The sequence below is a fragment of the Ctenopharyngodon idella genome, chromosome 16, assembly GCF_019924925.1.
Source record: "Ctenopharyngodon idella isolate HZGC_01 chromosome 16, HZGC01, whole genome shotgun sequence".
NCBI lineage: Eukaryota > Metazoa > Chordata > Actinopteri > Cypriniformes > Xenocyprididae > Ctenopharyngodon > Ctenopharyngodon idella.
Genome location: NC_067235.1, coordinates 25,312,976 through 25,338,241, shown reverse-complemented (window position 1 = coordinate 25,338,241; position 25,266 = coordinate 25,312,976). Strand labels below are relative to the sequence as shown.

The 25,266-nt window shown below is 35.9% G+C and overlaps 2 protein-coding genes across 8 annotated transcripts in view; one reads left to right on the top strand and one right to left on the bottom strand.

Moving 5' to 3' along the window:
• jarid2a (jumonji, AT rich interactive domain 2a) overlaps window positions 1-6,347 on the top strand; it is a 41,099-nt gene extending 34,752 nt beyond the window's left edge. The window contains exons 11-18 of one of the 2 annotated variants that reach the window (XM_051864345.1): window positions 56-126; window positions 286-400; window positions 495-600; window positions 1,112-1,183; window positions 1,453-1,577; window positions 2,152-2,329; window positions 2,680-2,787; window positions 3,978-6,347. In XM_051864345.1, coding sequence (XP_051720305.1) covers window positions 56-126; window positions 286-400; window positions 495-600; window positions 1,112-1,183; window positions 1,453-1,577; window positions 2,152-2,329; window positions 2,680-2,787; window positions 3,978-4,151 — 949 coding nt within the window. In that variant the 3' untranslated portion in view covers window positions 4,152-6,347. Of the gene's footprint in view, window positions 1-55; window positions 127-285; window positions 401-494; window positions 601-1,111; window positions 1,295-1,452; window positions 1,578-2,151; window positions 2,330-2,679; window positions 2,788-3,977 lie in introns of both variants that reach the window. The other variant, XM_051864344.1, reaches the window with a different exon arrangement.
• A 711-nt stretch (window positions 6,348-7,058) lies between these two features.
• On the bottom strand, window positions 7,059-24,635 carry dtnbp1a (dystrobrevin binding protein 1a). Of its 6 annotated transcripts, none has more exons than XM_051864364.1 (10): window positions 24,209-24,635; window positions 23,528-23,581; window positions 23,114-23,164; window positions 22,888-22,948; window positions 22,676-22,808; window positions 19,958-20,090; window positions 18,889-18,911; window positions 10,270-10,425; window positions 9,505-9,639; window positions 7,059-7,765 (listed from the first exon to the last, which is right to left on the bottom strand). In XM_051864364.1, the coding sequence occupies exons 1-10, from the start codon at window positions 24,262-24,264 to the stop codon at window positions 7,473-7,475; spliced, it is 1,095 nt and encodes a 364-aa protein (XP_051720324.1). In that variant the 5' UTR covers window positions 24,265-24,635; the 3' UTR covers window positions 7,059-7,472. The 6 variants fall into 6 exon arrangements, with proteins under 6 accessions (XP_051720324.1, XP_051720320.1, XP_051720322.1 ...); XM_051864360.1 differs by having other exon boundaries at window positions 9,505-9,648; window positions 24,209-24,634; XM_051864362.1 differs by having other exon boundaries at window positions 9,505-9,648; window positions 23,114-23,161; window positions 24,209-24,634.
• Window positions 24,636-25,266: the final 631 nt, after the last annotated feature.

Here is a 25,266-nt window from a genome sequence, read left to right as displayed (position 1 = left end):
TTTGTGCATAAAATATTGTTTGCATGCCTTTGATATGTTTGTCTTTGTACTCAAGGCATGGATGGAATCTTACTGTCCTTTCCAATAACTCAGGATCCATCTTGCGTCATCTTGGTGCTGTGCCAGGTATCCCAAGCTTTTTCTGAAAAAATGAAACTTTCATGCGTACAATAAAATGCCTTGATGATCAAGATTTAAATTATATTCCCCTACTAGATCATTTAGAATGATTTGAAAATTTTATTTCATTTAGTAAAATTCATTCTGTTTGTTGTTTGAATGAAGGAGTGACCATCCCCTGGCTGAACATAGGCATGGTCTTTTCTACCTCATGCTGGTGTCGGGACCAGAACAGCCTTCCGTATATTGATTACCTACACACTGGTGCTGATTGCATTTGGTAAGAGTTTAAAGAGTTTGTTGTCATCCTTTACAGCTGGTATAAACTGAACCCAAATGGCATATTCTATAGTAAATGTGTCTCTTTTTTTCAGGTACTGTATTCCAGCTGAAGAGAAATCAAAACTTGACAAAGTAGTACACACACTGCTACAGGCTAACGGCACTCCAGGGCTGGAGATGCTAGAGAGGAACATTATGGTGAGAGAGGAACATTGACTGTTTTACTTCTGGGTAAAACTTTATTTTACCCTCACGTCTTTGTTTAACTTTTTCTTCTGTGGAACACAAAAGAAGATATTTGGAAGAACCGTTTTTGTCCATATAATGAAAGTAAATGGGACACAAAACTTCATTGGACCCCACTGACTTTCATTTAATAGAGACATTTTTCAAAATATCATCAACTGTGTTCTGTGTTCTGCAGAAAACTCAAAATTTGGACCCCACTTACTTTTATTGTATGGACAAAAAACAGACATGTTTCAAAATAACAGATTTTATGTTCTGCAGAAAACTCACAATTTAATGACAATTTTGGTTTTGGACCACATTGACTTTCATTGTACGGACAAAAAAAGAAGAAAAATTTTGAAAATGTATTTTGTGTTCTGTAGATAGCTCAAAAGTCATTCTGTAATGAAAATGAGAATGTGGTTTGACGTGATGTTCACACGATCATTTCCTCTTTGTCTCGTCATCTTCATGACAGATTTCTCCAGAGGTGCTCCGTCGAAAGGGGGTGAAAGTGTACCGGACAGTGCAACAGAGTGGTCAGTTCATGGTATGTTTCCCAGGGACCTTTGTGTCTAAGGTGTGTTGTGGCTACAGTGTCTCAGAGACAGTGCACTTCGCCAGCCCCCAGTGGATGAAACTGGGCTACGAGGCAGCTAAGGTGAGAAACTCGACGCACGGACGGACAAAGCCAGCTGGAACTTGGCTTGGTTTAACTCAAATAGAGCTGTATTTTTGTAAGTGAGGTTTTGCCTAATTCCTGTGGGAGTACGGCGCTTCCTCTGACTTTCACGCTTGTGTGTCATGTTTGCTTTGCAGGACCTTAAACGGCGTCGTATAGAGGAGCCTTTCTCCACAGAGAAACTGCTCTACCAGATCGCTACATCTGAGCGGGACAACAAGCAGCTCATGAATGCAGTCTCCAGCCTCATCAAAGATCTCAGGTCTGTCTGAAACACACCCTAAAGCCTTGTTTTGACTTGTTTGAGTTCATTTGGCAGAAAATTGCCTAAAATCTAATTTCTTTCTTTGATTGATGTTGGTTTTTTTTGCAATTGCATGTTGATTGAGGTTGGTTGAGGTGAGTATATAATGGAGGAAGAAGATATCGAGCAACAGACGCATTAAGATTTTCAAAAGTTGCTACAGATCTAAGAGAATTGATCTAATTATATATTAGGGCTGTCAACGTTAACGCATGCGATTAATTCAAAATGTGTGTGATTAATCGCGATTAAAACTATTGAAACCTATATATATATATATATATATTAGTACATTTGTATACTATTTTATCAGAATAACTAAAACAATGAAACACTACAACTAAAATACTTACAGTTTTGAAGTGAATTTAGGTACGTTCCAATGTACCGTATAAAAAAATTATATTTATTTTGAGATTTGCTAAAGATTACATTTAACAGTGTTATTAAATTAGTAGTGTTTTTAAAGATCTTTAAGTGCTAGTTAAACTGTCCATAAATGTTGGGTAAAATTCCTGTTCTGTATTTTCAGGGATGCAGAGATTAGCCAGCGCAGGGATCTGTTCGAGGCCGGGCTCCGTCTGTCTGCGCGCTACGGCACAAACTGCGAGTCTCATGCAGACAAGAAGAAGCAGCAACGCTTGAGATTTACAGAAGACACGGCTGACAGGCGCTGCCAAGTGTGCCAGCATCTGTGTTACCTCTCCATGGTAAAATTTCAATAATAGGGTGTAAAGCAGGGGTGCCCAATCTTGTTCCAGGAAGTCTGTAAAGTTCAGTTTCAGCCCTGATCCAACAAAATTGAACCAGCTAATTAAGATCTTCAGGAGCACTTGATAATTACAGACATGTGTGTTGGATCTACCTGCAGGGAGGTAGATCTCCAGGAACAGGATTGGGCACCCCTGGTGTAAAGGAATAACCCTGAGTTGAAGTAGCATTTACAAAGTGGTCTCTCTCAAATTATGAAGGAATTTCTCCAGGCTAATTGTTCTAGCTATGCTATAAGAAGTCATATTAGCATATATGCTGTACTCTCCCCCTGTGTCTTCTTCAACAGGTTGTTCACGAGAGTGATAATGTAGTTTTCTGTCTGGAATGTGCTCTTCGATACATCCAGAAGCGCAGGTCCCCCCGTGGCCTCAAGATGATGTTTCGTTACACTGAGGTACTTTACTGTCTCCAGCGAGTGTATTGATTGAAGTTTGGAATAGAATTAAATTAACTGTATACGGTCTATTTTTTGCAAGTGGTGTCTAAAATTAAACCATATTAAAGCTAAAAACTGTTTTGTATTTGAATATAAATGCAATTTATTCCTGTAATGGCAAAGCTGAATTTTCAGCATCATTACTCCAGTCTTCAGTGTCACATGATCCTTCAGAAATCAATATAATATTGATTTGCTGCTCAAAAAACATTTCTTATAGAAACTGCAAACAAAACAGCATTTACACAGTTGATGATATTTTGAAAAATGTCTCTATTAAATGAAAGTCAATGGGGTCCAATGAAGTTTTGGGTCCCATTTACTTTCATTATATGGACAAAAACGGTTCTTCCAAATATCTTCTTTTGTGTTCCACAGAAGAAAAAGTTAAACAAAGACGTGAGGGTAAAATAAAATGTCTTTACTGTCACTTTTGCTCAATTTAATGCACCCTTGCTGAATAAAAGTATCAATTTCTTAAAAAAAGGAGAAAAATTGTGCTTAGCCAAAACTTTTGAAGAGTAGTGTACATGCTTATTTGCTTGATTTTTTACATTTAAATTACTTTGCTGTCATCAAAAAATAAAAAAATAAAAATAAGAATGTATTAACACTTAATGTAATATTTAGCAAATCTCAAAATAAATATCCATTTTTATTTTGAACATTATAATGTAATGCATAAATTTACTTGTAGTATTTAAAATCATTTACTTTATTTATTTACCCAAAGTAGTATTGAATTCGAATATCGGCTATCATTTTTATACCTTTGGATCATGAGTTTCAAATTTTTGTTGTCACATTGCATTAATTAATTGCAGCATTCTGTGTATACTGCAAATCAGTGTTGCCAATTGCTTTCAGTTGAAAGTAGCTAAAACTGGTCACTAAATGTCGCTAGATGATACGTCATACTGGCAAATCCACTGATCTATATTAATATAAATATAGATCAGTGGGCGAGTCACGGAATCTAGATAAGGTTTGTCCAAGATGTTGCTAGGCTTTTGAAAAAAGTCTCAAAAATTGGTAAATTGGCAACATTGCTGCAGATTATGAATAATATGCTATTCTGATACATCTGTTTACCATAAACTTCTCAAAGTAAATGTGTAACATCAATTATCTCACACTATTTTGCACAGGAGCAGATCAACAGTCTGGTAAATCGAGTGTGTGGCAGAGCATTGGAGAAGGGTGGAGTGAAGCAGAAAGCCGTCGGCCCCAGCAAGACACCAGCAAAACGAAGCCCCAGAAACAAGAGCTCCGCACTGGTCCCCCTATCCAGCTCTGCCTCAAAGAGCAGCGGCCGCTCCTAACCAGACCAGACCAGACTGTCTGCGACATTCCTCCGGGTCTCCTTTTATATCAGGTGTTCCTAATACTTGTGTACAAACACTCTTCAATACTCTTTGTACCTAGTGTATAATATCAATACAACAAGCTGTTATATTGCACTTTTGTATTACAGATACATGTAGTTACTGGCTGGTTAGTCCAATATATTGAATGTACGGAGGTTAAATGTTACATCGTGTTTTGCGACAAATACAAGGGGGGCGAATACACAACTGTTTGGGGCACCTGACATAAGACTATTGGGTCTCATTCAACAAGCACGAAACCTTTTGCACTAGTATTGAGATTGGTTTTTAGATGAGTATTTTCGGGTTGTTTTAGCATTAAATCGAGTATAGATATGTGTATACATAGATATAAATATATCCTATACTATTCCTATCATTTGTGTTTAACTGGTGCTGTAGTGACACTTTTCTCCATCACCCTTACAGCCTGTTTGTCTCTTGGGCTCATGTTTATTACGTCTTAATGCTGTCAGGAACACGAGCGAACATGTAAGATTACAGCCGACACGTCAGACGGTACATGTATCGTAGTTACTGGCATTTCGGTTCTACAGCTACAAATTTAAAAAAAAAAAAAGTGTACAGGCTTGACACTTTTACATTGTTTCTGACAGCACCGATCAGAGATTTCCTTCGCAAATTCCCACATGGAGACTCCCCACTTTTAAAAGCACATTTTGAGGCCTTTTACTAAAATCTTTGGAGTATAACAAGTTTAATGCAGAAGGAAGTTTGTACTTGTTTTTAAAGTAACTATTTCAATTGTAAATGCACTTTCCCTTTTATCCCACAAACTTTTGTCTCCGACTTTATATTTGCAATTGGTTACCAGTGTTTCTTGAAATTGCTCCACCTGTTCTGCCATTAAGAATCAAACCTTTAAATATTCTTTTGTTTTCATAGAATATTATTGCAAAATACTAATATCTACCAACAAAAAAAAGCCCCAAATATGTTTATCTACCAGTAAATTGAGCCTTTGAGTTCGGGTCTCTAGGGGTTTGGATGAGAAAGTTGAGATGAAGAAAAAGCCTTACTTCTACATTGGTTTCTTCATCGATATATTAGATGTTAACAGGGTTGCTACAAAAAACATACAAAAAATAAGTGCTGCTTAAATCACTGAGAAGTATGTCATAGTGGTGATCCCTAGTTTTTTAGCTTTACTTTTTTTATTCAAAAGGAAAGATCTTTTACCCAAAAGTAAACTATGTCATAGGCCTAGCTACCCATTGCACTGACTGTATCAAAGTCCTGTAATCAAACATGGTAGTCGCCCCTTTCCAAATGACAGACTTGTATTTAAGGTTAAAAAACTGAACAGTGTTTCCAAAATGTGGTTGTATACTTTTTATGGCCTTAAATTTTTTTTTTTTCTTTTGTTATCCCTTTCACCGTATTTTATACATTAATACTCCTGATCCTTGTACTGTTTATTTATATGCACTGTTACTCAGTCCTCCAGTCCAGTGGAGATTGGCTTTTTGGTTACTTTTTTTTTTTTTTTTTTTTTTTACTTTTCAGGTTTGTATATTTTTTGTTTTAATAAATAAATCACTTGTCAATCCTTCCAAAAATGTACTGGCCTCATGTTTTTTGTGGAGATGCACGGTTATTACAATTACCAAACGGTGACTACTTTGATGGTATGGACAATAATGTCAAAATCAACATTTTATTTTGATGTGTCAAAAAAAATAATAATAAACAAAACACAAATTTAAAATTAAAATGAATCATTTTAAATAATTTCATCACAACATTATGATGCAGAGTATGAAAAATGTCTTCATTTTAAGACATTTAACAAATTATTAGTGTTTTAAAGATTGACTTTAAACATTATATGATGGAAATTGATTTAAATGTAAGAAAAGAATAAGCATGTACAAAAATATAGTCGTATAAGCCAATAATAAATCTAAAATAATTTAAATGTTCATCGTGCATGTTAGCGCAGGTCATTAAATGATAACAGATATAACTTTTGATTTTGCATTAGTATATGTTGAAATGAAAATTAAGGAATGCTTCAGTATTTTTATTGGTAGTTCATGCTGACTAATGTTATCAAATGCGAAGTGTTGTATATTTAAATATGTATTTAGAACTAACGTTCAGAAGTTTTGGGTCAGTCTTTTTTTTTTTTTTAAAGAAATTATTCCTTATTTAATGCAAAGACACATTAAATTGATCAAATGTAACAGTAAAGACTTGTACATTGTTACCAAAAATTTAAATAAATGCTGTTCTTTTGAACTTTCTATTAAGCAAATAAACATGACAAAAAATGCTTTCAACGCTTTCAACATCGATAATAATAGGAAATATTTGTTGAGCACCAATCAGCATATTCGAATGATTTCTGAAGTATCGTGTGACACTAAAGACTTGAGCAATGGCTGCTGAAAATTCAGCTTTGCCATCACAGGAATAAATTACATTTTGAAATATATTAAAATAGAAAACAGTTATTTTAAATTGTAAAAATGTAACAATATTATATGCATAAGCATTAAAAAAATCATATGGACCCCAAACATTTAAATGGTAGTGTACATCATGAATAACGGCAGAACATCCCTAGTTCTTGGAGACATTTCTTATTAAAACCCATCCTTTTAAACCCTCATTCTCACTGCAGGTACCATGATAATTCAGTATTTTTTCCCAGAGGTAACAGGGTTTCAGAGCAACAGCTTGCTGTACAGGGAGCTTGGAAATTCTGTAACCACAGATGGTCCAAATGTTCCCAGCTATTTTTATACCAGAGACTCTGTGAAATCTTTGGTGGAAAATATTTTCTTTAGATCACTTTGATTTGAAATATCATTCCTTTACTGAGACTGTCCATGAGGCCTTATTTCAAGGTATATTTTATTTCAGAGTCTTTCAATCGACTCAAAAATGAGCTCTGCATTACAAATTCATGCAACATACATCAGTGATATTAGCGGGAACACTGTAAAATGTTTATTATTTTCTATATAATTCTGATGCAGCAGGTAATACGAAGAATTGTATCATACATTGTGTTGATTTATTGGGAAAGAAACAAAAATCACAGTGCTAACAGTCTGAAAGAGCCGCTCTCAAGGCTGAGCACAAACAGCGTTCTACAAGGCTCCAAAATCTTCATCTCAAAGTGTCGCATTAAGCCATGAAGAAACATCTGGCTGGACTTCAGCACTCCTTCTGTCTGGGCACTGATGTAAAACAGGTTTTCATCTCCAGAAACCAACTTGAACGAGTGCGTTTCCCCTTGCATGGCCACTAGGGGGCCTGTGTGTCGCTGTCGTCTGAGCTTTTGAGTGGCTCTGTTTCTGGGAGGCCCATGAGGGCTGTGTCAGCATGTACCTCCTCTTCATCTGACTGGACCAGAGGAGAGTCTCCGCTGCAGCTTTCCTCGCTGCCATCCTCTTCGTCTGGACCCTCAGTCACGCCGCTGATGGTGTCGGTGCAGGAGGAAGAGATGGAGGAGACGGTCTGCCGGTGCTCTGTCTGTGAGGGCACCTTCAGGCTGATATCTGATGGGGATGAGCCAGGTTCCAGAGCTGGGCCACCTGCTGAACAGATAGAACAAGGTTAAAATATGTCACACCATCTATTTCAGAATATTAATTAGCCCTAAAGTGCAGTTACGACCCTGAATACTTCCATGCCATGAGAGTCACAGTGTGAGTCTAATGTGTTCACAGTCATTCCAGCACTTAGACAAAATTTGCACTTTCTTTTTGCATTTTCTGCTCTGACCTACAGGGAATGTCTTCAGTATTTTGGCTTTAAATAAGGTAAAACTTGAGGATCAAATTAAACAGAATATTGCAAATGCAAAGATCTTTTTCTTAAAAAAAAAAATCACTTCTAATTAATCAATGACATGCTGTAGCCATGCCGTGACTCACATAAGGGAATTTTACGGTGCTGCATCATCTCTCTCACAAATGAATTGAGCTCACAATGCCACGTATTCTCTGACGCTTAAGATTTTCTTGGCTTCTTAGCTAAAATTAGCTTGCTATATTAGTTATGTGTATAAATGTGTCTTTACTTGCACTCTTGCAGCTTTGAATGGAAGAAGCCCCTGAAGCACCTGTGGCAGTTTTTGACAGTGACAGGAAGATACGCGAGAGGCTTCATCTCACCGACCCTTACCATGACTCGTATGCTATGCGCTCGAACAAATATGTAATTAAAAATTATTAATGTTTAAGATGCTGTCAAATACCTTTTTTTTATTTAAAGTACAAACTTGATTAACCGTTAACTCTTCAGGAACACTTTTTTTGTGTGTTTAAATTACTATATTTTGATTGTTGACTTTTTTGAATTTTGACTATTTTTGAAAGTTGACAAATGCAGATTTAATAAATTTATATAAACTACAGTACTGTGCAAAAATCTTGTTGTTTTAGCAATGTTTTAATGACCATCCATATTTATTTTTTGGTCTCTTTATTAAGATACAAACAGAAAATACAGGAAATATGTACACAAAATGTAAAAAAAATAAAAATCAGAACAAAATGGCTTCTTCAAAAATCAGTATTTAGTGTGACCTCCTGGACTTCCAGTTTCTCAAAGAAACTCTGAGAAACTTCTCATCAGATTTTGAAAGTTTTCTTGGCCTTCTAGTCCTTTTCCATTATATTTAGGTTTAAGAGAGCCAGGTTCCTGCTATTGTTCAAGTGTAAGGGGAGGTCACTAAATACTTGCCACTTTAGCCTATAAAAGCATTTTTTTTTAAATTCCTATTTTTCTTGTTTTTTAATATTGTGTACAAATTTCCTGTGTTTTCTGGTTATATTCTAATAAAGAGACTGAGAAATAATTATACCATTGCTAAAACAACATCTAATGGTGGACTAAGACTTTTGCACAGTACTGTACATGTGAGTTTGTTGTGCTTTTATTGCAAGTTCTGTTCAAATGGATCAAAAATAACATTTGAGAAATTGTGTAAATATAACACGGTATATAATTACATTACATTAGTGTGGATTTCAACACACTCTCTGTGTTAAGAGGAATAACACACTGGTTGAATTACAGATAACACCAAATGTGTTGGCCTTATCTAGACACAAATGTGTGTTATGAAACAACACAGGTTGTGTTGTTTTCAAAACATCATTTTTAAGACTGACATTGAAATTTCTAACACCACAACAAATTCCTTGTGTGAGTGAGCACACATTGCCAATGTGATTTCATCACAGTAGTTCATTGTTTTAAAAGTGCATAGCACTAAAATAAAAACAGAAATAAAGAAATAGAATCAGGTTACATTAAAAGCGTAACCGACCTGTGTCAGGAGACAGAGCGCCGCTCTCTTCACCCACGGAGCTGAGGAAGACGTCGAGAGCCTCATGGTCGGACACATCTGTGAGATCCATTTGTTCCAACAGATCAACATTCACCTCCATTGAGGACATACTGCCTATTGGATCTGCCCCAGAAGATAAAGAAAAAAACAAACTACAATTACTTCTTTCACTTCGTGAACCCGAACACCAAACCAGCTGACTGCTTCAAAACCTACAGAACACCAGATTTAGTTCAGGAATATACAAGCAAATTTACACAATACAATTAATGAATTGACACATGGAGGCTAGGACAAAGAAGATGCCCTGAAGAATGGGGGAGGCATGGGAAAGCATACCTCACACATCAGGGCAGCATTAAGGCAGGAGAGAGGAAAGAGAAGACCATCAGTTTACCATCAACATCCTTGCATAAGCTTTTTAACCTCCCATTTAACACAGTAACAGTATGTTTAAATATTCATAAAGGGAAGGACAGAGCCGTGAGCAGCACATCATATAGAGCAGCTGTGATTTAAACTATTTTCTGCAGGTTACTATGACAAAGTGACATGACATGACATTTTGACTGCTAAATCATTGCTCACTGTCTTACATCTGCCATTAGCCACTAAACACACATTGCACTACATGAGGAGAGTAAATACGAATAGTAAAAGGGTTGTTAAGAGCATTACAAATCAATTTCAGGCATTTGAACAAGTATGTGCAGAAGTGGTCCTTAAAAAAAATAGGTAACTGACCTCTCCTATCCGTGATCTGGAGGTATCCTGTGGAGAGGTACTGCTCCATGTCTTGCTGAAATGCCTCTTCAAAATACTTCTGCCGCTCCTTTAGCTTGACCTGCTGCGCATGCTCCATCTCCAGCACTTTCTGGGCATGTTCTGCATCGAGCTCCGCTAAAGAGAGACATAAAACACCAAGTAGGTTACAAAATGACAGAGAGGAGGGAGAGAGATGGGGGATGGAAGTACAAAATGAACTGGAAAGGGAAGTGGATTCTCTTTCAGAGAACCAATGTAGAAACATACAAGACTTGCATAAAGCAAGACACTTATTTTCACTTCATATAGATTTAAATTACATACAACAGCAGTTTGTGTTCATATCAACAAGTTTAGTAGGAACACATTTACAATCTGAATGGCCACTGCACTACTGATGCCACAGCTGTATCTAGTTAATCCATCATTGTGGATAAAGTATAACAATCTTCTACTGTAAAGTATCTGATCCGTGATATATTTTTCACAATTCTCAAAATGTTATCAACATTCTGAAAACTACTGTTCAAAAGAAACACGCCTCTTATGTTCACAGAGGCTGCATTTATTTGATAAAAAATTCAGTAAAAACAGTAATATTGTGAAATATTATTATAATTTAAAATAACTCTTTTGCATTGTAATATATTTTGAAATGTAATGTATTCCTGTGATGGCAAAGCTGAATTTCCAGCAGCCATTTCTTCAGTCTACCATGTCACATGATCCTTCAGAAATCATTTTAACATGCTGATTCGGTGCTCAAAAAATGTTTCATATTATTATCAGTCAATGGTCATGCTGCTTAATATTTTTGTGAAAACCATGGCACACTTTTTTCAGGATTCTTTGATGAATGTAAAGTTCACAGAGACAGCATTTATTTGAAATTGATTTTGTTGTTGTTGTTGTAACATTTAAGTCTTTACTGTCACTTTTGATCAATTTAATACATCCTTGTTTAATAAAAAAATTACTTTTTGGAATTAAACTGTCCAATCCTACACATAAATACACCAGCTCCAATATCCACCTGATATGCATTTTCCATGACTATTTGTTAAAGCAAACCTCTGAGATCTTCAAGATAACATTGTGTACATTTTTTAAACATGTTTTCTACAGCCCAAGAATGAAAAAGATCCTACACAAATGTCTTTTCAGCATGCTAGCTTACCGCAGCGTGTGATGTTCTTCTAGTAGAGGTGGCAGAGAATGCAACGCTTCTTTTAGAGTGGGTGTGCTCATTGTGAGTGATACGAGATGTGCAATGATATTCTTTATCTTTCACAGGAAGTGCATACTCTTCTCTAAAAAGCAGGAAGTCCGCCTTTGCTATTTGAATGTCAGTGTCTGTGGTGTTTATGGGTTTGATGCATGCTTAAATAGATGCGGTATAAACATCCTGTCAAAGCTTATGGTGTCACAGCCTTAACGCAGCTTCCAGAATGAAAGGTTGATTTGACTACCAAAAATTTGATATTATGCAAAATATTTCCCCTAAAACTCTAAACACTAAATATTTCAAGACATGGTCACCAGTCGCCCTCTGTGTTGGAGAACTTTTTAATGCATGCAAATATGCATACAGCAACATCAAATATAGAGCAGACTTTGTGTACAATCATCCTGTGTATTGTGAGGAAAAGGAGTCCATTGACAAAGCTGTGAAGTGCACCTGTTATTAGGATGTGGTGTTAACCACAGTCCTGTCACATATTCTTTTTCAACAGATGCTGCTTGAGTTAAAATGTTAAAAGTGCTGGGCTGAATCTAACATGTTCACTAGGAAACCATTGTTGCCCATTTCAGCACAATATTAGCCTTGCAATAGTGGGCTATGTACATGAAGATGATGCAAGCACATTTAAAATTAACTGAATATGCATGCATGTATTTTCATGACATTATTTTAGCAATGATATCTGGTTGACACGCTCCTCTGATGCTGCCTGCGCTAATAACCTGCTTCAGCCAATATTTCACAGCTGAATCATTATTATCCCATCTCTTTACAGTAATAATACTACCTGTTTTAGGAGTAAAAAATCCCTGTGCTTTGATTTCATGCTAATTAAATGTTAATATAAATATTGGTATGAAGGTATATGACGACAATTTTTTTTTTCTTGTTCTACATCAAGATTTTAGGCTAAAAATCTATATGTAAGGGAATATTTCTAACCATTTTCTTTAATTTACACTACCATTCAAAAGTTTGGGTCAGTAATGTTTTTATTTGAAAGAAGTCTCTTATGTTCACCGAGGATGCAATTATTTGATCAAAAATACAGTAAAAACAGTAATATTGTGAAATAATTGTTTAAATATTGTTTTCTATTTCAGCAGCCATTACTTCAGTGTCACATGATCCTTCAGAATTTAATCTAATATGCTGATTTGCTGCTCAAGAAACATTTCTTATTATTATAAATGTTGAAAACCATTGTGCTGCTTAATATTTTTGTGGAAAAATCTATATTTTTTTTTAAACCTTTTTCTTTTCAGGATTCTTTGTTGAATAGAAAGTTCAAAAGAGCATATATTTGACATAGAAGTCTTTTGTAACATTATAAATGTCTTTACTGTCACTTTATGCAAATATCATATCTACTGTATCAGTAAACGCAAATATGCAAAATATAGCAAAAATAGTGTTCTTTTATTTTGTGAAATGCATATACTGACTCTATGATGTGTAGCCTTCAATAGACAAGTCTAAATTCGACATCAACTGTATATAATGGCTGTTCTCTTTTTAAATGGAATATAGTTTTTAAGCTAGTTTTTAACTAGGACGCTAATGCTTTAAAGGGGACCTATTATGCAAAATTCACTTTTATAAGATGTGTGTCCACAGTGTGTAAACAACCCGCATATATTGGTAAAAATCCACCTACTCCTTTTTTATAAGCCCCATAAATCATAAACAGTCTCTCCAATTGAGCAGTTCCAGATTTCCCCCTACTCTTACTATTACCCATGACTGGCGAGGGAATCTGCCCTATTAGCTTAGCTCCTGCCCTGAGTGAGCTGTACACAGTCCGCCATGTTTATCTCCTCGCCAAAGCATTTAACAGCTGCATTCGAGTAAGAAATGTATTCTTAGTGAGTGATTTTCTGTTTTTCTTTTCTTGTTTGGTTATTAACAGCATATACAGCAGTAGGTAGCCTACTGTACATCACGTTGCTGCCTGCTGTCACTTTAATACACAGATCTAATATACACGTGATTTCTTTCCCTGCTGTTTACGTTCACAGACATAACTACATATAAGCATGGCACTAACCAAGGGTCAAGATTTGACCTGTTAGCTCCTGCTGGTAGATGCCATCTGGCTGTGAAAAGCATCTTTCTCCTTTAACAGCCAAAGCAGCAGCATATTCTGACTGATAAGAACGTCACAAACATAAATATTTTTAATGTTTATTTATAAATTACAGTAGATGCCACCTTAGTTAACTTATTTGGAGGGCTCTCAAGGCATGAAATGGATTTATATTTTTCCCCTATCTGCTGCCATTGATGTCACAGATCAGGAGAGCTGCTAGTGAAGGGATTGGGTTCGTTCTTAATACCCCATGAATATAGTTAGCGCCCATGAGCTGCAATACTACTGGGGGGTCCTACGACATCTGAGCAGGTGCCAATTAAGATGAATGGCAATGCTAACGGATAGCTTCCTCCCTTGAAAGATTCCATGTCCACGGGAACTAAATCATGGATACAGAATGAAAGAACTAAATCTGTAGAGATAAGCTGTGCCTTTCGTCACATTTTCCGTTACGTGCGCGTGACAGCTAATGATAGATGACGGCACAGGATGAGCCCGAGGCTCTCTGATCACACTTGTCACATCCTCCACACACATTCCTCAGAAATGAGGGAAACATGTCAAAGTCATGAAATCAAAATGGACAAATCTTACTTTTTTATGGAATACTGCAGTATTTATTATAAATGATTTATCCATGCACTTTTTTAAAAAATTCATGTGCCCTCATAATATTTAATCAAAATAACTTCCCCTCCCTTGCAACGACTTCTCTTCTCTGATGATGTGTTTACTGGTGCGAGGGCGGGACAACCTGTCACTCACATGAGATTGACTAATAGCAAACCACAACCATCAAATCAATTCGCCATGGACAAAATCAAGTCCCACCCTACATTTTTCTTGTTTGAGAAGCTGTTTCATTCGGATATACGTCACAATAGCAAAGAAAAATAAATAAATCGCAACTTGCGTTTCATACTTAAGACTGTTCGTGAGGGCCAATGCACAGAACCACAGCTACGACTTCGACAACACAGTTTCATGGTCTGTTCACTGTGAATATGGCCGGATTACACTGATGACAATGTTCATAAAAACTCTATCAATCTTCTATTATGAAAATTCAGCAAAAGAACCACATATTAGAGATGGGGCATCTTGAAGCTAATCAGTGGAGCATCTGGCAGCGGATGGTAATGCAGGATCAGCCCATGGGCCAGACAGGTTAATGACTCATTCTAATGAGCTGACCTGCCTCCGCACACAGAACAGAACCCCAGAATCCAGCAACAGGAAGAGGAAAGAGAGAGAGGAATGTATGAACACTGTCTTCGGGACTGACAGTTCATTCAACACATGGATGGTTCAAGATCACTCATCTGCCCAACCACAGTCAATTAGGATGGACAATGAGCTATAAATAGTCTCTGGTTTGTGTCAGTAGAACCTTTGCTGGTAAAACTTTATTTTACAGTGTCCTTGTTACACAGTCACATGTACTTACTGTAGTAATAACAGAAATTATGCAGGGTTAGTTGCTTGTAATTCAAAAATATTGTTGAATTACAAGCAACTAACCCTAAACCAACCCCTATTCCTAACCCTACCCTATAGTAAGTACTAATTGATATTACTCAGTACGTAAATGTATAATTACACTGTAAAAAAAGACACCTTAAAATAAAGTATAACCCTTTTTCAAACCTAAATGTTCTAGCAACCTTATGTTAGAAAACATACAACTCGCACAAATCATAAACTACAACCTTTGAAAATACTGATGAAATACTTATATGTGGGGATGAAAGCATCTCTATTTGCAAGTAGCTAGTTTATCAGTTCTTACAGGTTCAAAGATGCGTGTTCTTCACGCCGCAAATTTGCACAGCACATCTGCAGTTTCAGCAGTCTCTCCTGGAGCAGACAACACACAACCACCTCAACATGCTCTGTTTTTGCCAAAAAACACTACGTTTACAGAAATTGTGCCATCACATACAAAATAGTAATGATATTTGATGAATAAAATTAATTGGGTAAAACTGCTCATAAATAATACAAAAAAATGAGAAAATGAGAAAATATCAAATAAATACACACCCTACATGGGATTATACTAATGACAGAAGAAATTATAAGGACACAATTACGCACAATTTTTAATATAATATAATAATATAATATAATATAATATGAGTTTATTTGTTTATTGTTAACACCATATTAAGTTCTTTGGTTATTTTTATAGCAAAAACCATAGTTTTTAATTAAAATACAAACTAAAGATATTTAAGACCCATTTTCCGTAAAAACGTTTAAACTAAATTTAGTACTTTTCAAGACTATAAACAGGGCATCGACAGAATAAAACAATTTTCTCAGAGAACTACAAATATTACAATCAAATAAAACGTTTTACAGACAATGAGCTTTGACATGAACATATAGGAGGGTTTTCTCCTGATAGTAAATATTTGTGTGTGTAATCCTTGTGTCTCCTATCCTGTATCATGAGTAAATATGACTTGTTCCTGATGGTTATTAACAGAAAATATACATCTTGTCCCCTTGTTGATATCTTTTAATTTAAGCACTCATTCTGATATAATATATAATATAATATAATATCCCTCTTTCCAGCTGCTGATGACAATACTCTCTAGTGAATGCTGAATCTCTGAGATAACTTTATGAGATTGTAATGCATGAGCCACATAGAGGCTGCAGATCTACAAGTCATCAATTTAAACCCCAATTTGCAGGTCAAAATTGAACCAATTGCCACAACGGTCTGAAAGCAACCAGTACTTTGGCTCTTTAAGACGTTATCATGTTACAGCAATGCTCTCAACACATAGAACAGCAGGAATAATAACCCCAACTTAAAGTTAATAACTACAACAACTCCATGGGAAGAAGGTCTTTCAAATAGATTTACAGCAACATTTCTTAATTTGATGTATACAAAGTCTTTTATAAAAGTATAATTTAATGCACTGCATAGGCTTGCATTATGATGGCTGGTAATGAAAAGGCATACAGAGACAAAAGCCACAGTAGGCATCCTAATCTGTGCTGAAATTCCATTACTAAAGCCTGCCAAACCCAAAGATGACAAAACAAAGACTGCAAACCACCAATTCTGACATACAGCCAGAACTGCGATACATCAGCACATCAAATTAACCTTACAACCATCTACTCAATATTGAATTTAAAAAAAGAGTGCCTGGAAACCTACAAGAATCTCTCATGCTGCTGTCCAGAGTTCCCGACGTGGACATTTTGTATTTCTCCTTGAAGAGTGCAGATGAGCTGAAAGCAGGACTGATAAGCCTGAGACTGCAGTTAAAGCTGAAGAACAGCTAAATGAACATCTTATATTCTGCAGCCGTTTTTATTCCAGAAGCAGCTCCTCTATGGCCTGGAATGCTGAGACATTGCCTGCTCAGGGACACAGAGCTACAGATGCAGCTGGAGTGAGGAGGAAAGCAGGGAACGTACCATTCACATCCTGTTATAGGGGTGAGAGTCTGTAGAAATCTGAGTTTCATGTGAAATGTTTGCCTTTATCGCGGGACTAATCTGCAAATCTTAAACTTCATACAACACTCAACTACACTTATGATTAATGTTACAATTAGAGAATGAGAGAACATGAATAACGTCAATATTAGCGTGAATAATCATTAGTGCCAAAATCACTGCAATCTGACACAGAAGCACATCACATCACACACAAGTCAATGATATATCTAATAAGTCTTTTATACTGTAGATATCAACATTGCATTTTACACTGCACATAGTACAAAAGCACTGCTCCCTTGTTCAGACGAGAAAAATGAATTAATAAAAAAAAAAATCATTTTAAAACCTAAATAAATAAATAATCAAGTATGAGGTGTGAAGTCTTGAAGCACACTGCCCACACAAACAACGAGCCAATCTCAAGCAACACCACCTACGTACCAAAGAAAGTGTTATAAACAGTCTTTACTTTTGGTACACAAAGACACTTGTAGGATGTAAAATAAATACATTTTAAAAAAAAAACTTCTAATCCTTATTCTTAACATCTATGTTTTCATCCACTACAAAATAACTTCTAAGCTCAGATGACCTCAATTTTCTCTAGATACAGGACACGGATATGTGAACAGTGATGCATATCGCCCTAAAGGCAATTTCTGTTTAGTACAACATCTCTAACTGATACATCAAGGAGCTGTGATGATGAAAGTGAATGCTATTTTCACCGGACGGACGGTAGGTACTATGAACAGATGGAGCAGGCAGCCTCCCTTGGAGGTCAGTGTGGAATTAATGGCATCATGAGACCAAATAAAGACAGCAGCATCCACTCACACTAGAGCAGTTTTGAACTCCCTGAGGTTAATTAGTGTCGCCTGGGTAATTACTACACAGTTCTTCTCATTGTTGAGCACTAAATGAGCTTCACAATGTAAATAAAAATGCTAAAATAATATACAAAAAGAATAAACTGGGAACTATACAGCCCTGTGAAACCTGCGCTTCCACCAACTAAGAAACCATTATTGACTCCGTGATCTTTTTTTCTGTTTCTACCTTTAAATCATAATTAAAAAACTACTTACTTATAACATAAGTAAATAATTACATACACTACAGTTCAAAAACTTGGTCTCGCTAAGAATTTTTCAATGTTTTTGAAAGAAGGCTCTTATGCTCATCAAGGCTGCAGTTATTTGATCAAAAATACAGTAATAACACTAACATTGTCAAATATTATTACAATTTAAAATAACTGCTTTCTGTTTTAATGTATTTTAAAATGCATTAATCTATTTTTTTTATTTCTGTGATGGCAATGCTGATTTTTTTGTAACAATTACTCCAGCCTTCAATGTCACATGATCCTTCAGAAATCAATTCTGATATGCTGATTTGTCAATGTTCACAACAGCTCTGCTACTTAATATTTCATTATATTATATTTTACGGAAAAAGTAATACTTTTCTTTCTATCCAATCTTTGATGAACAAAGTTTAAAAGAACAGCATTTATTTTAAATATTTTTTGTAACAATGTAAAAATCTTTAATGTCACTTTCATATAAATATAAATTAATAATTACAAATAAAATATATGGATCAGTGACATGAAGTGCATATTTTGTGTCCAAGTGCATTATTTCCTTTTAAAATAATTTGACCCATGTAACAATGACCCATATATATATATTATTAAGATTGGTAAACACATGATTTATGTATTAGCTGAGGAGTTTGGCTGATTGTGCTCTTTGGGATTTAAAAAAAAAAAGATCATTCTTACCTTTGAAAGACTCAAGCTCTTTCCTAGAAAACAAAATAAAAGAGAGTTACATATACAATGTATACATATATAGTCAACGACAGAGCACAAGATCTCACCAGATGTCACATTAAGTCAGCCCCATTTAAAACAGCCACGGATTTCCGAGAAAAAGAGGCTGCAGCATTTCATTGCCTCTGACAACTTTTGCATCTGTGTGTTTGTACTAATGAATACCCACATGCAGAAGGAGAAGGGCACTGAGAACTGAGCCCAGCTGCTTTCCAACTCACTGGGCAAATCCAGAGATGTATGATTTAGCTACAGGCTCAGACAGCAAGAGCACAAAAAAAAACACAGATGCCTGTATGATTACACAACACACATACATGCTTTCTTTTAGCCTATATGTTGGTTGTGCTTTTCATACAGTACAAAGACATTCAGGTGATTTCCTTGAAGCTTATTTCTGCATGTGGTTATTCAATGCTTCTGTGAAATCTGCAAAACACACTGTGCACAGTTTTATTGTAATGATAAACAATCTAAACAGCAGGTGTTGCATTGCTTGTTTCACAAACTCTTATTCAACACAGATGCTCTAATATGTTCTCAATATTGCCAGGGTGCAAAATATTGTCAAAATGACAAGCTATGTTCTGTTCCTTCATTAAGTTAAAGTGGAAAACCATTGATGGACAGATCCATTGTGTTTTGTAGTTATTGTGACTGAGAGCTGATCAAATTACCATGAAATGCAGCACACAGTGCGTGTCCTAATCACAGCATGCATTCTAAAGAGTCATCTCTGAACGAGCAAGTGCTCAAGGGGAAATGCCTGTGATGATTCGGGTGTTGGATGCTATATTAACAATGCATTTATGCACTGGTAACTATTACCACCTAAATCCCATTCTCTCTTTCCTACAGAAGACTTGCACAAATGGTTTCTGACATATAGGGCTGGTTATAAATCAGCCAATGGGACAAAAAAAAAAACAGCAGAAAGGAAAAATACTGGCTAAAGACATAATAGACACATTAAACTATCTGGGGCTTTTATTTAAGAGCAAATAAACACTGCTTTTACCTTTTCTTCTTCTTGTAGTTTTCCAGCTGCAGGATCTGAAAGTGCTTGTAGCGCTGATGATCACACTGAGCACACAAATCCTCGAGATATATCAGACGACTCTCCATCTCTTCAAAATCAGCCTCCAGGTGAGCTGTGCAAACACATGGAAGACAAGTGGTAAACAGTGAATGATAATTGAAATATAGACAAATTGTGTGCTGTCAGTGCGAGTTGCACAAAGGCAAGACTTCATATAGCTACATAACACCACCAAGTGGCAACACTAAAAAATGCCTATAAATCCATGAGAATTTGCAGTTCTCTCTGGAATCTCAGAGGGAACGTGATATGCCTTATTTCTTATCTGCTTACTTTAGAAATATAATGGAGGAGGAGGAGGTATTTCCATTGGCCTGTTGGCCACTTCATGCGCCTTAATAAAACCACAAACCAATTTAACAAGTATGGAAATTCCATTTACACTTGGAAGTTCACTGCCTGCATTTCCTGAAACTTTTCAGTTAAACATACAGTACAGTACAAATTAAAACAATTTAATACTTTTAATAAGCAAGGATGTATTGAAATGATCAAAAGTGACATTATAGACATTTGGGTCACTGATGAATAAGGTTTTTAAAAGTGTAAAAAAAACATAATGGAGATATACTTAATTTTGAAGTTTTATTAAGTGTTAACAATAAGATTATGTGGTTTTTATAATCAATTAACACTGCTTTTGTCATTTATGACAAGATGGACAAAATTTGTCACCAAAAAAGTCATTCAATTTAACCAAAATTTTGTTTTTATTGAATGACACTTTTGGTTATACCGAATGACGATATTTCAAAAAATGCTAACAGGCTGATATCTAGCTAGCTAACTAGTTATCTTGCTAGCTAGCTAACAAAAGGTCAATCAAACATTTTATATTTAGTACAAGTTTTTTAAACATTACAACATTTTCCATGTTTTATAACGGTTGTACCGAATGACCTGATGTTTCGGGACATGCGTATGAGCAAGTGAAAACATGAATTTTTCATATAGTTAAGAGAGAGTTAGTTACTTTGCTTCACAACCATGTGGTCCTTTGCAGGTGTCTGAATGATGTCACATCCTATCACATGATACTGACTGCATGACTTGATCTAAAATGGTCCCTTTATATTGGTTACTCCGAATGACATCAATGAAATTCATTTTTCTGGACATTCTTTCTCGTAACAAAGCAACGACTTCTACACATAATTTTAATACCATTTTGCATGTTGATATATGATGATATAAAATCATGCCAGAATAAAAAATATATACGTTTATTACATTTTAATCACAAATGAAATGGCTGTATTGGCCTTTGGACGGTTAAACCGAATGACCTTTTGACATTTCAAAATCTTTAAAATACCTTTATATGTAGCAAAATATAATTAAAACCTTTTGGATTCAATAAAAGAGATCTGGTTGTACAACCTTACATACTTTGGATGTCATATCTTTGTTTTTTATTATTATTAAGGCCTTTGGACAAAAAAAAAAAAAAAATGCCCCGTCACGTCATTGACCCATTTAAAATGTTACAAATGATTTCTATTTCATATAAATGCTGTTCTTTCAAAGAATCCAGAAAAAATGCACAACCATTTTCAACTGTGATGATTATAAGAAATGTTACTTGAGCATCAAATTAGCAAATTAGAATGATTTCTGAAGGATTATGTTAATAAACTATATTAATAAAAAGTTATTTTAAAATGCAATATTTAAAATATAGTGGTTTATACTGCCTTTTTGGATCAAATAAGAGAATAAGAGACTTCTTTGAAAAACAAAAATCCTTACCGACCCTAAACGTTTTTTAATGGTAGTGTATAAATCATCTGAAGCACATAACCGGATACTCAAACGGACTGCATATAACTGCTTATAACAAACTTACTAATTGATCTACAATAACTACAGATGCTAATTACACAAAAATTCCTTTAGTCCAAAACACTACAAAAGAAAACACTACAAAAACAGCTTATATCACCCTGAACGATCAGGGCAACTTTAGATTGGCTATTGTGTAGTCAGTCTGCACATACACTTTGTAAGGGAGCCAAGTCTGAGGACTAATGCCTGACGCCAATAGGTGCAATGTTACGGCATGAACAACAGCAACTGACATCAGCAGATGGAGCTCCACAGGATTCACTCTCATTACCACCATGTACCACAGTTACACACAGAGTGTGAAGCACTGTGTGCAGACAAACGCTATGCAAAGGCAGTCAAGGTGATCTTATTTCTCTACTATCACAGTAAAAGCTCATTTAAGGCCACATGAGATGTACAATAAGCACTGGTTTCAAAGCTATCATAAAAGTAGTCCATATTACTTGCACTTTATGTCAAGATAGCTTTGTATAAGGAACAAATGGAAATTTAAATCATTATTCACTGATGATTTTCCCCTTCACAGCAGCTCATGTGCAAGTTTGGTAAGTCGAGACACATTGTGCCAGCTTGGGATGAAGTTTCAATATGTGGATGTACAAATGAGTTTTGAGAACTGTCAGAGAGGAAGATTTTCAGTGAATCCAAATTAACTGAAATGACCGTTACAACTAATGTAACATTAATAACCTCCTTCTCTAACAATATCATAAAAATCCATGTATGAATAACTCTGATTTGTCATTGATTAAGATTCTTATGTCTGATGACTGTTTGTGAATGTCTCACCAATACGTGAGGTGATAGTCTCCAGGTCCGAGAGGAAAGCAGGGATCTGCTGCAGTTGTTCCTGCAGCTCCAGCACTGCTCCTCGTCTCTTCTCCCAGTGTGCACACAGCATCACAATTTCCCCGTCCACCATCTGACAGACCACAGGGTTTAGTTACCATGGTTATAGCACCACAAATGAGTCAACCGAACAGTTAAATGTGTGAACTTACTTCTCCAGTCTTAGCACACTCTTTAGCCCGTTTATGAAGGGAGACCCAAGTGTCTTCATATCTGGTGAAAAAAAAATCCCATAAATTTAAAAAAAAAAAACACAGTAATTGCTACATTCATCGATTTCAGATATTTATCAAAATATTTCCTTGGATTCTATTGCTGACAACTTCACATCATTGACATTTCTGATATGGTTTCGTACAATAAAGAAAAGTAACTTGCCGACTGAGTAACTCGACTCCAGCAGAATATTCAGGAAGGTGCTCATCTCTTCTGGGAGAATACATGACATAATACATATATATTATATATATATATATATATATATATATATACACACACACACACACACACACGTTTAACCTACAATGAGGACCAAATGTCCCCACAAAAACAGTAAAACCTCATGGGGAAAACAGCTTATAAATCATACTAAATGATGTTTGAATAAAAAAAAAAAAAAAAAAAAAAAAAGTTAAAAGTTGCATAAAGTATTCTGTGAGTATTATTTTTAGGGTTAGTGGATAGAAAATATCATTAGCCAGTATAAAACCATTACGCCTGTAAGTCTACAAAATGATCTAAAAACAAGTTTGTGTGTGCATGCTTGTGTATAAAAAACAGAGAGCGCATTACCTTTGTTTTTTCTTTACTTTCACCTCCTTGGATTTGTCACTCAGGGTCTTGATTCTGAGAAGTTTTGAAATATGAGACTGTAAAAATCCTAATAATATGCCTAGTTACAAAACTACAATATTTTATTGTTTGGATACATTTATATGTTTTGGTTTGTTTGGTTTATTACTGTAATTGAAAACATGCACCCAGTGTCACTTGGAAATATTTACATTTGCTTAAACATGTTTTATATGAGAAAATGTAATAAAACGTAGTAATGTTGTCTCGCCCATCACATGACAGTCAGCTGGAAGTTATTAGTACAATTCCAGATTGCGGTTGTTAGCATTCAGCTAACTTGACAGCACTGAACATCTCGTGTCCCTCTTCCTACAAATATACATTAATAAATACATTTTCTTTCTTTTAATACCCAGCAGCCTTTGTTTTGTGGATATTAAGACAAAAAAACAAACTACACTCTTGGCTGTAAAGTGAGATGATTAGCAGGCTAATTAGCTAGCATCCACTTCTCGGCTCTCTGCTGAAAAGTGGATACTCTCGTGAGGAAGCCAAAGCAGAAGTTGGGTCAATATTATGTAAAATCTGTTCAGGTTCTAAAGGTCATCTAATTTTGCTATCTCAACACATTATTAAGACTCTGGAGAGTACGAAAGCAGCCAGGAGGCGCATACATACCCTGATGTGAAGTCCTGCTGCACCGTTTGCAGTCTCTCTTTGAAATTCTCAAACATGTCCTTGCGCTGCTTTAACTCCTCTACACAGGCTTGATGGATGACATCTAGGTTAGATATGTGTGTGCTTACAGTATTTCACGAGGGCTTCAGTCATCCTTTCTCAGAGGGCAATATCCTAATGTCCCGTTGTGGGCTTTGCTCCGTCGGACAATGTCTGCAGGACTACAGTAGCTGGCTTATTCATCCAGACAATGTTTAACGTTACCTCCTCAATACTCAACAGTGGATCTGGATCACTGTATTAGTAACATCACATTCAATTTTTAACCAAAGTTTGAAAATGTGATTCAGCGTCGTCTGTCAGATAGCTGTACTAATGTGGGTCCTTCCTGTACTAGTTAAACACACGCCCCCTAACTGAGAGCGAAAGTGACAGAAGGAAGGGTGGTTCAGTAATTCTGATTCATTTTAACGAATCGGTTCATTCGTGCGGTTCGTTTCAATGAACCGATTCAGAAAACATATCACCAGTACCCATTAGAATTTACAGTATATGTGCTAATTTAGATGGATTATGTCAGATAAAAATTAAAGTCAAATCACATTTATTTACATAGCACTTTATACAATATAGACAGGGCCTAGTTTAAAGAGGCTTCCGAGTAATATAGACAAGAAAATAAGTGTTGATGTGGAAAAATTAATGCTCTACAGAAAGTAAAAGTAATGTTACGTGTAAAACAGCTATGGAGTCCCATACTCAGAATTTGTGTTCTGTATTTCACCCATCCAAGTGCACACACACACACCCAGAGCAGAGGGCAGCCATTTCTGCTGCGGCACCCGGGGAGCGATTGGGGGTTAGGTGCCTTGCTCAAGGGCACCTCAGTTGTGGGTAATGAGAGTGGAAGAGAGCGCTGTTCATTCACTCCCCCCACCTACATTTCCTGCCGGTAAACTCGAACCCGCGACCTTCAGGTTAGACCGACTCTCTAACCATTAGGCCACAACTGCCTAACAGTTAGAGAGTGTCATTCAGCTCAGTTCAGTTTAATGTAA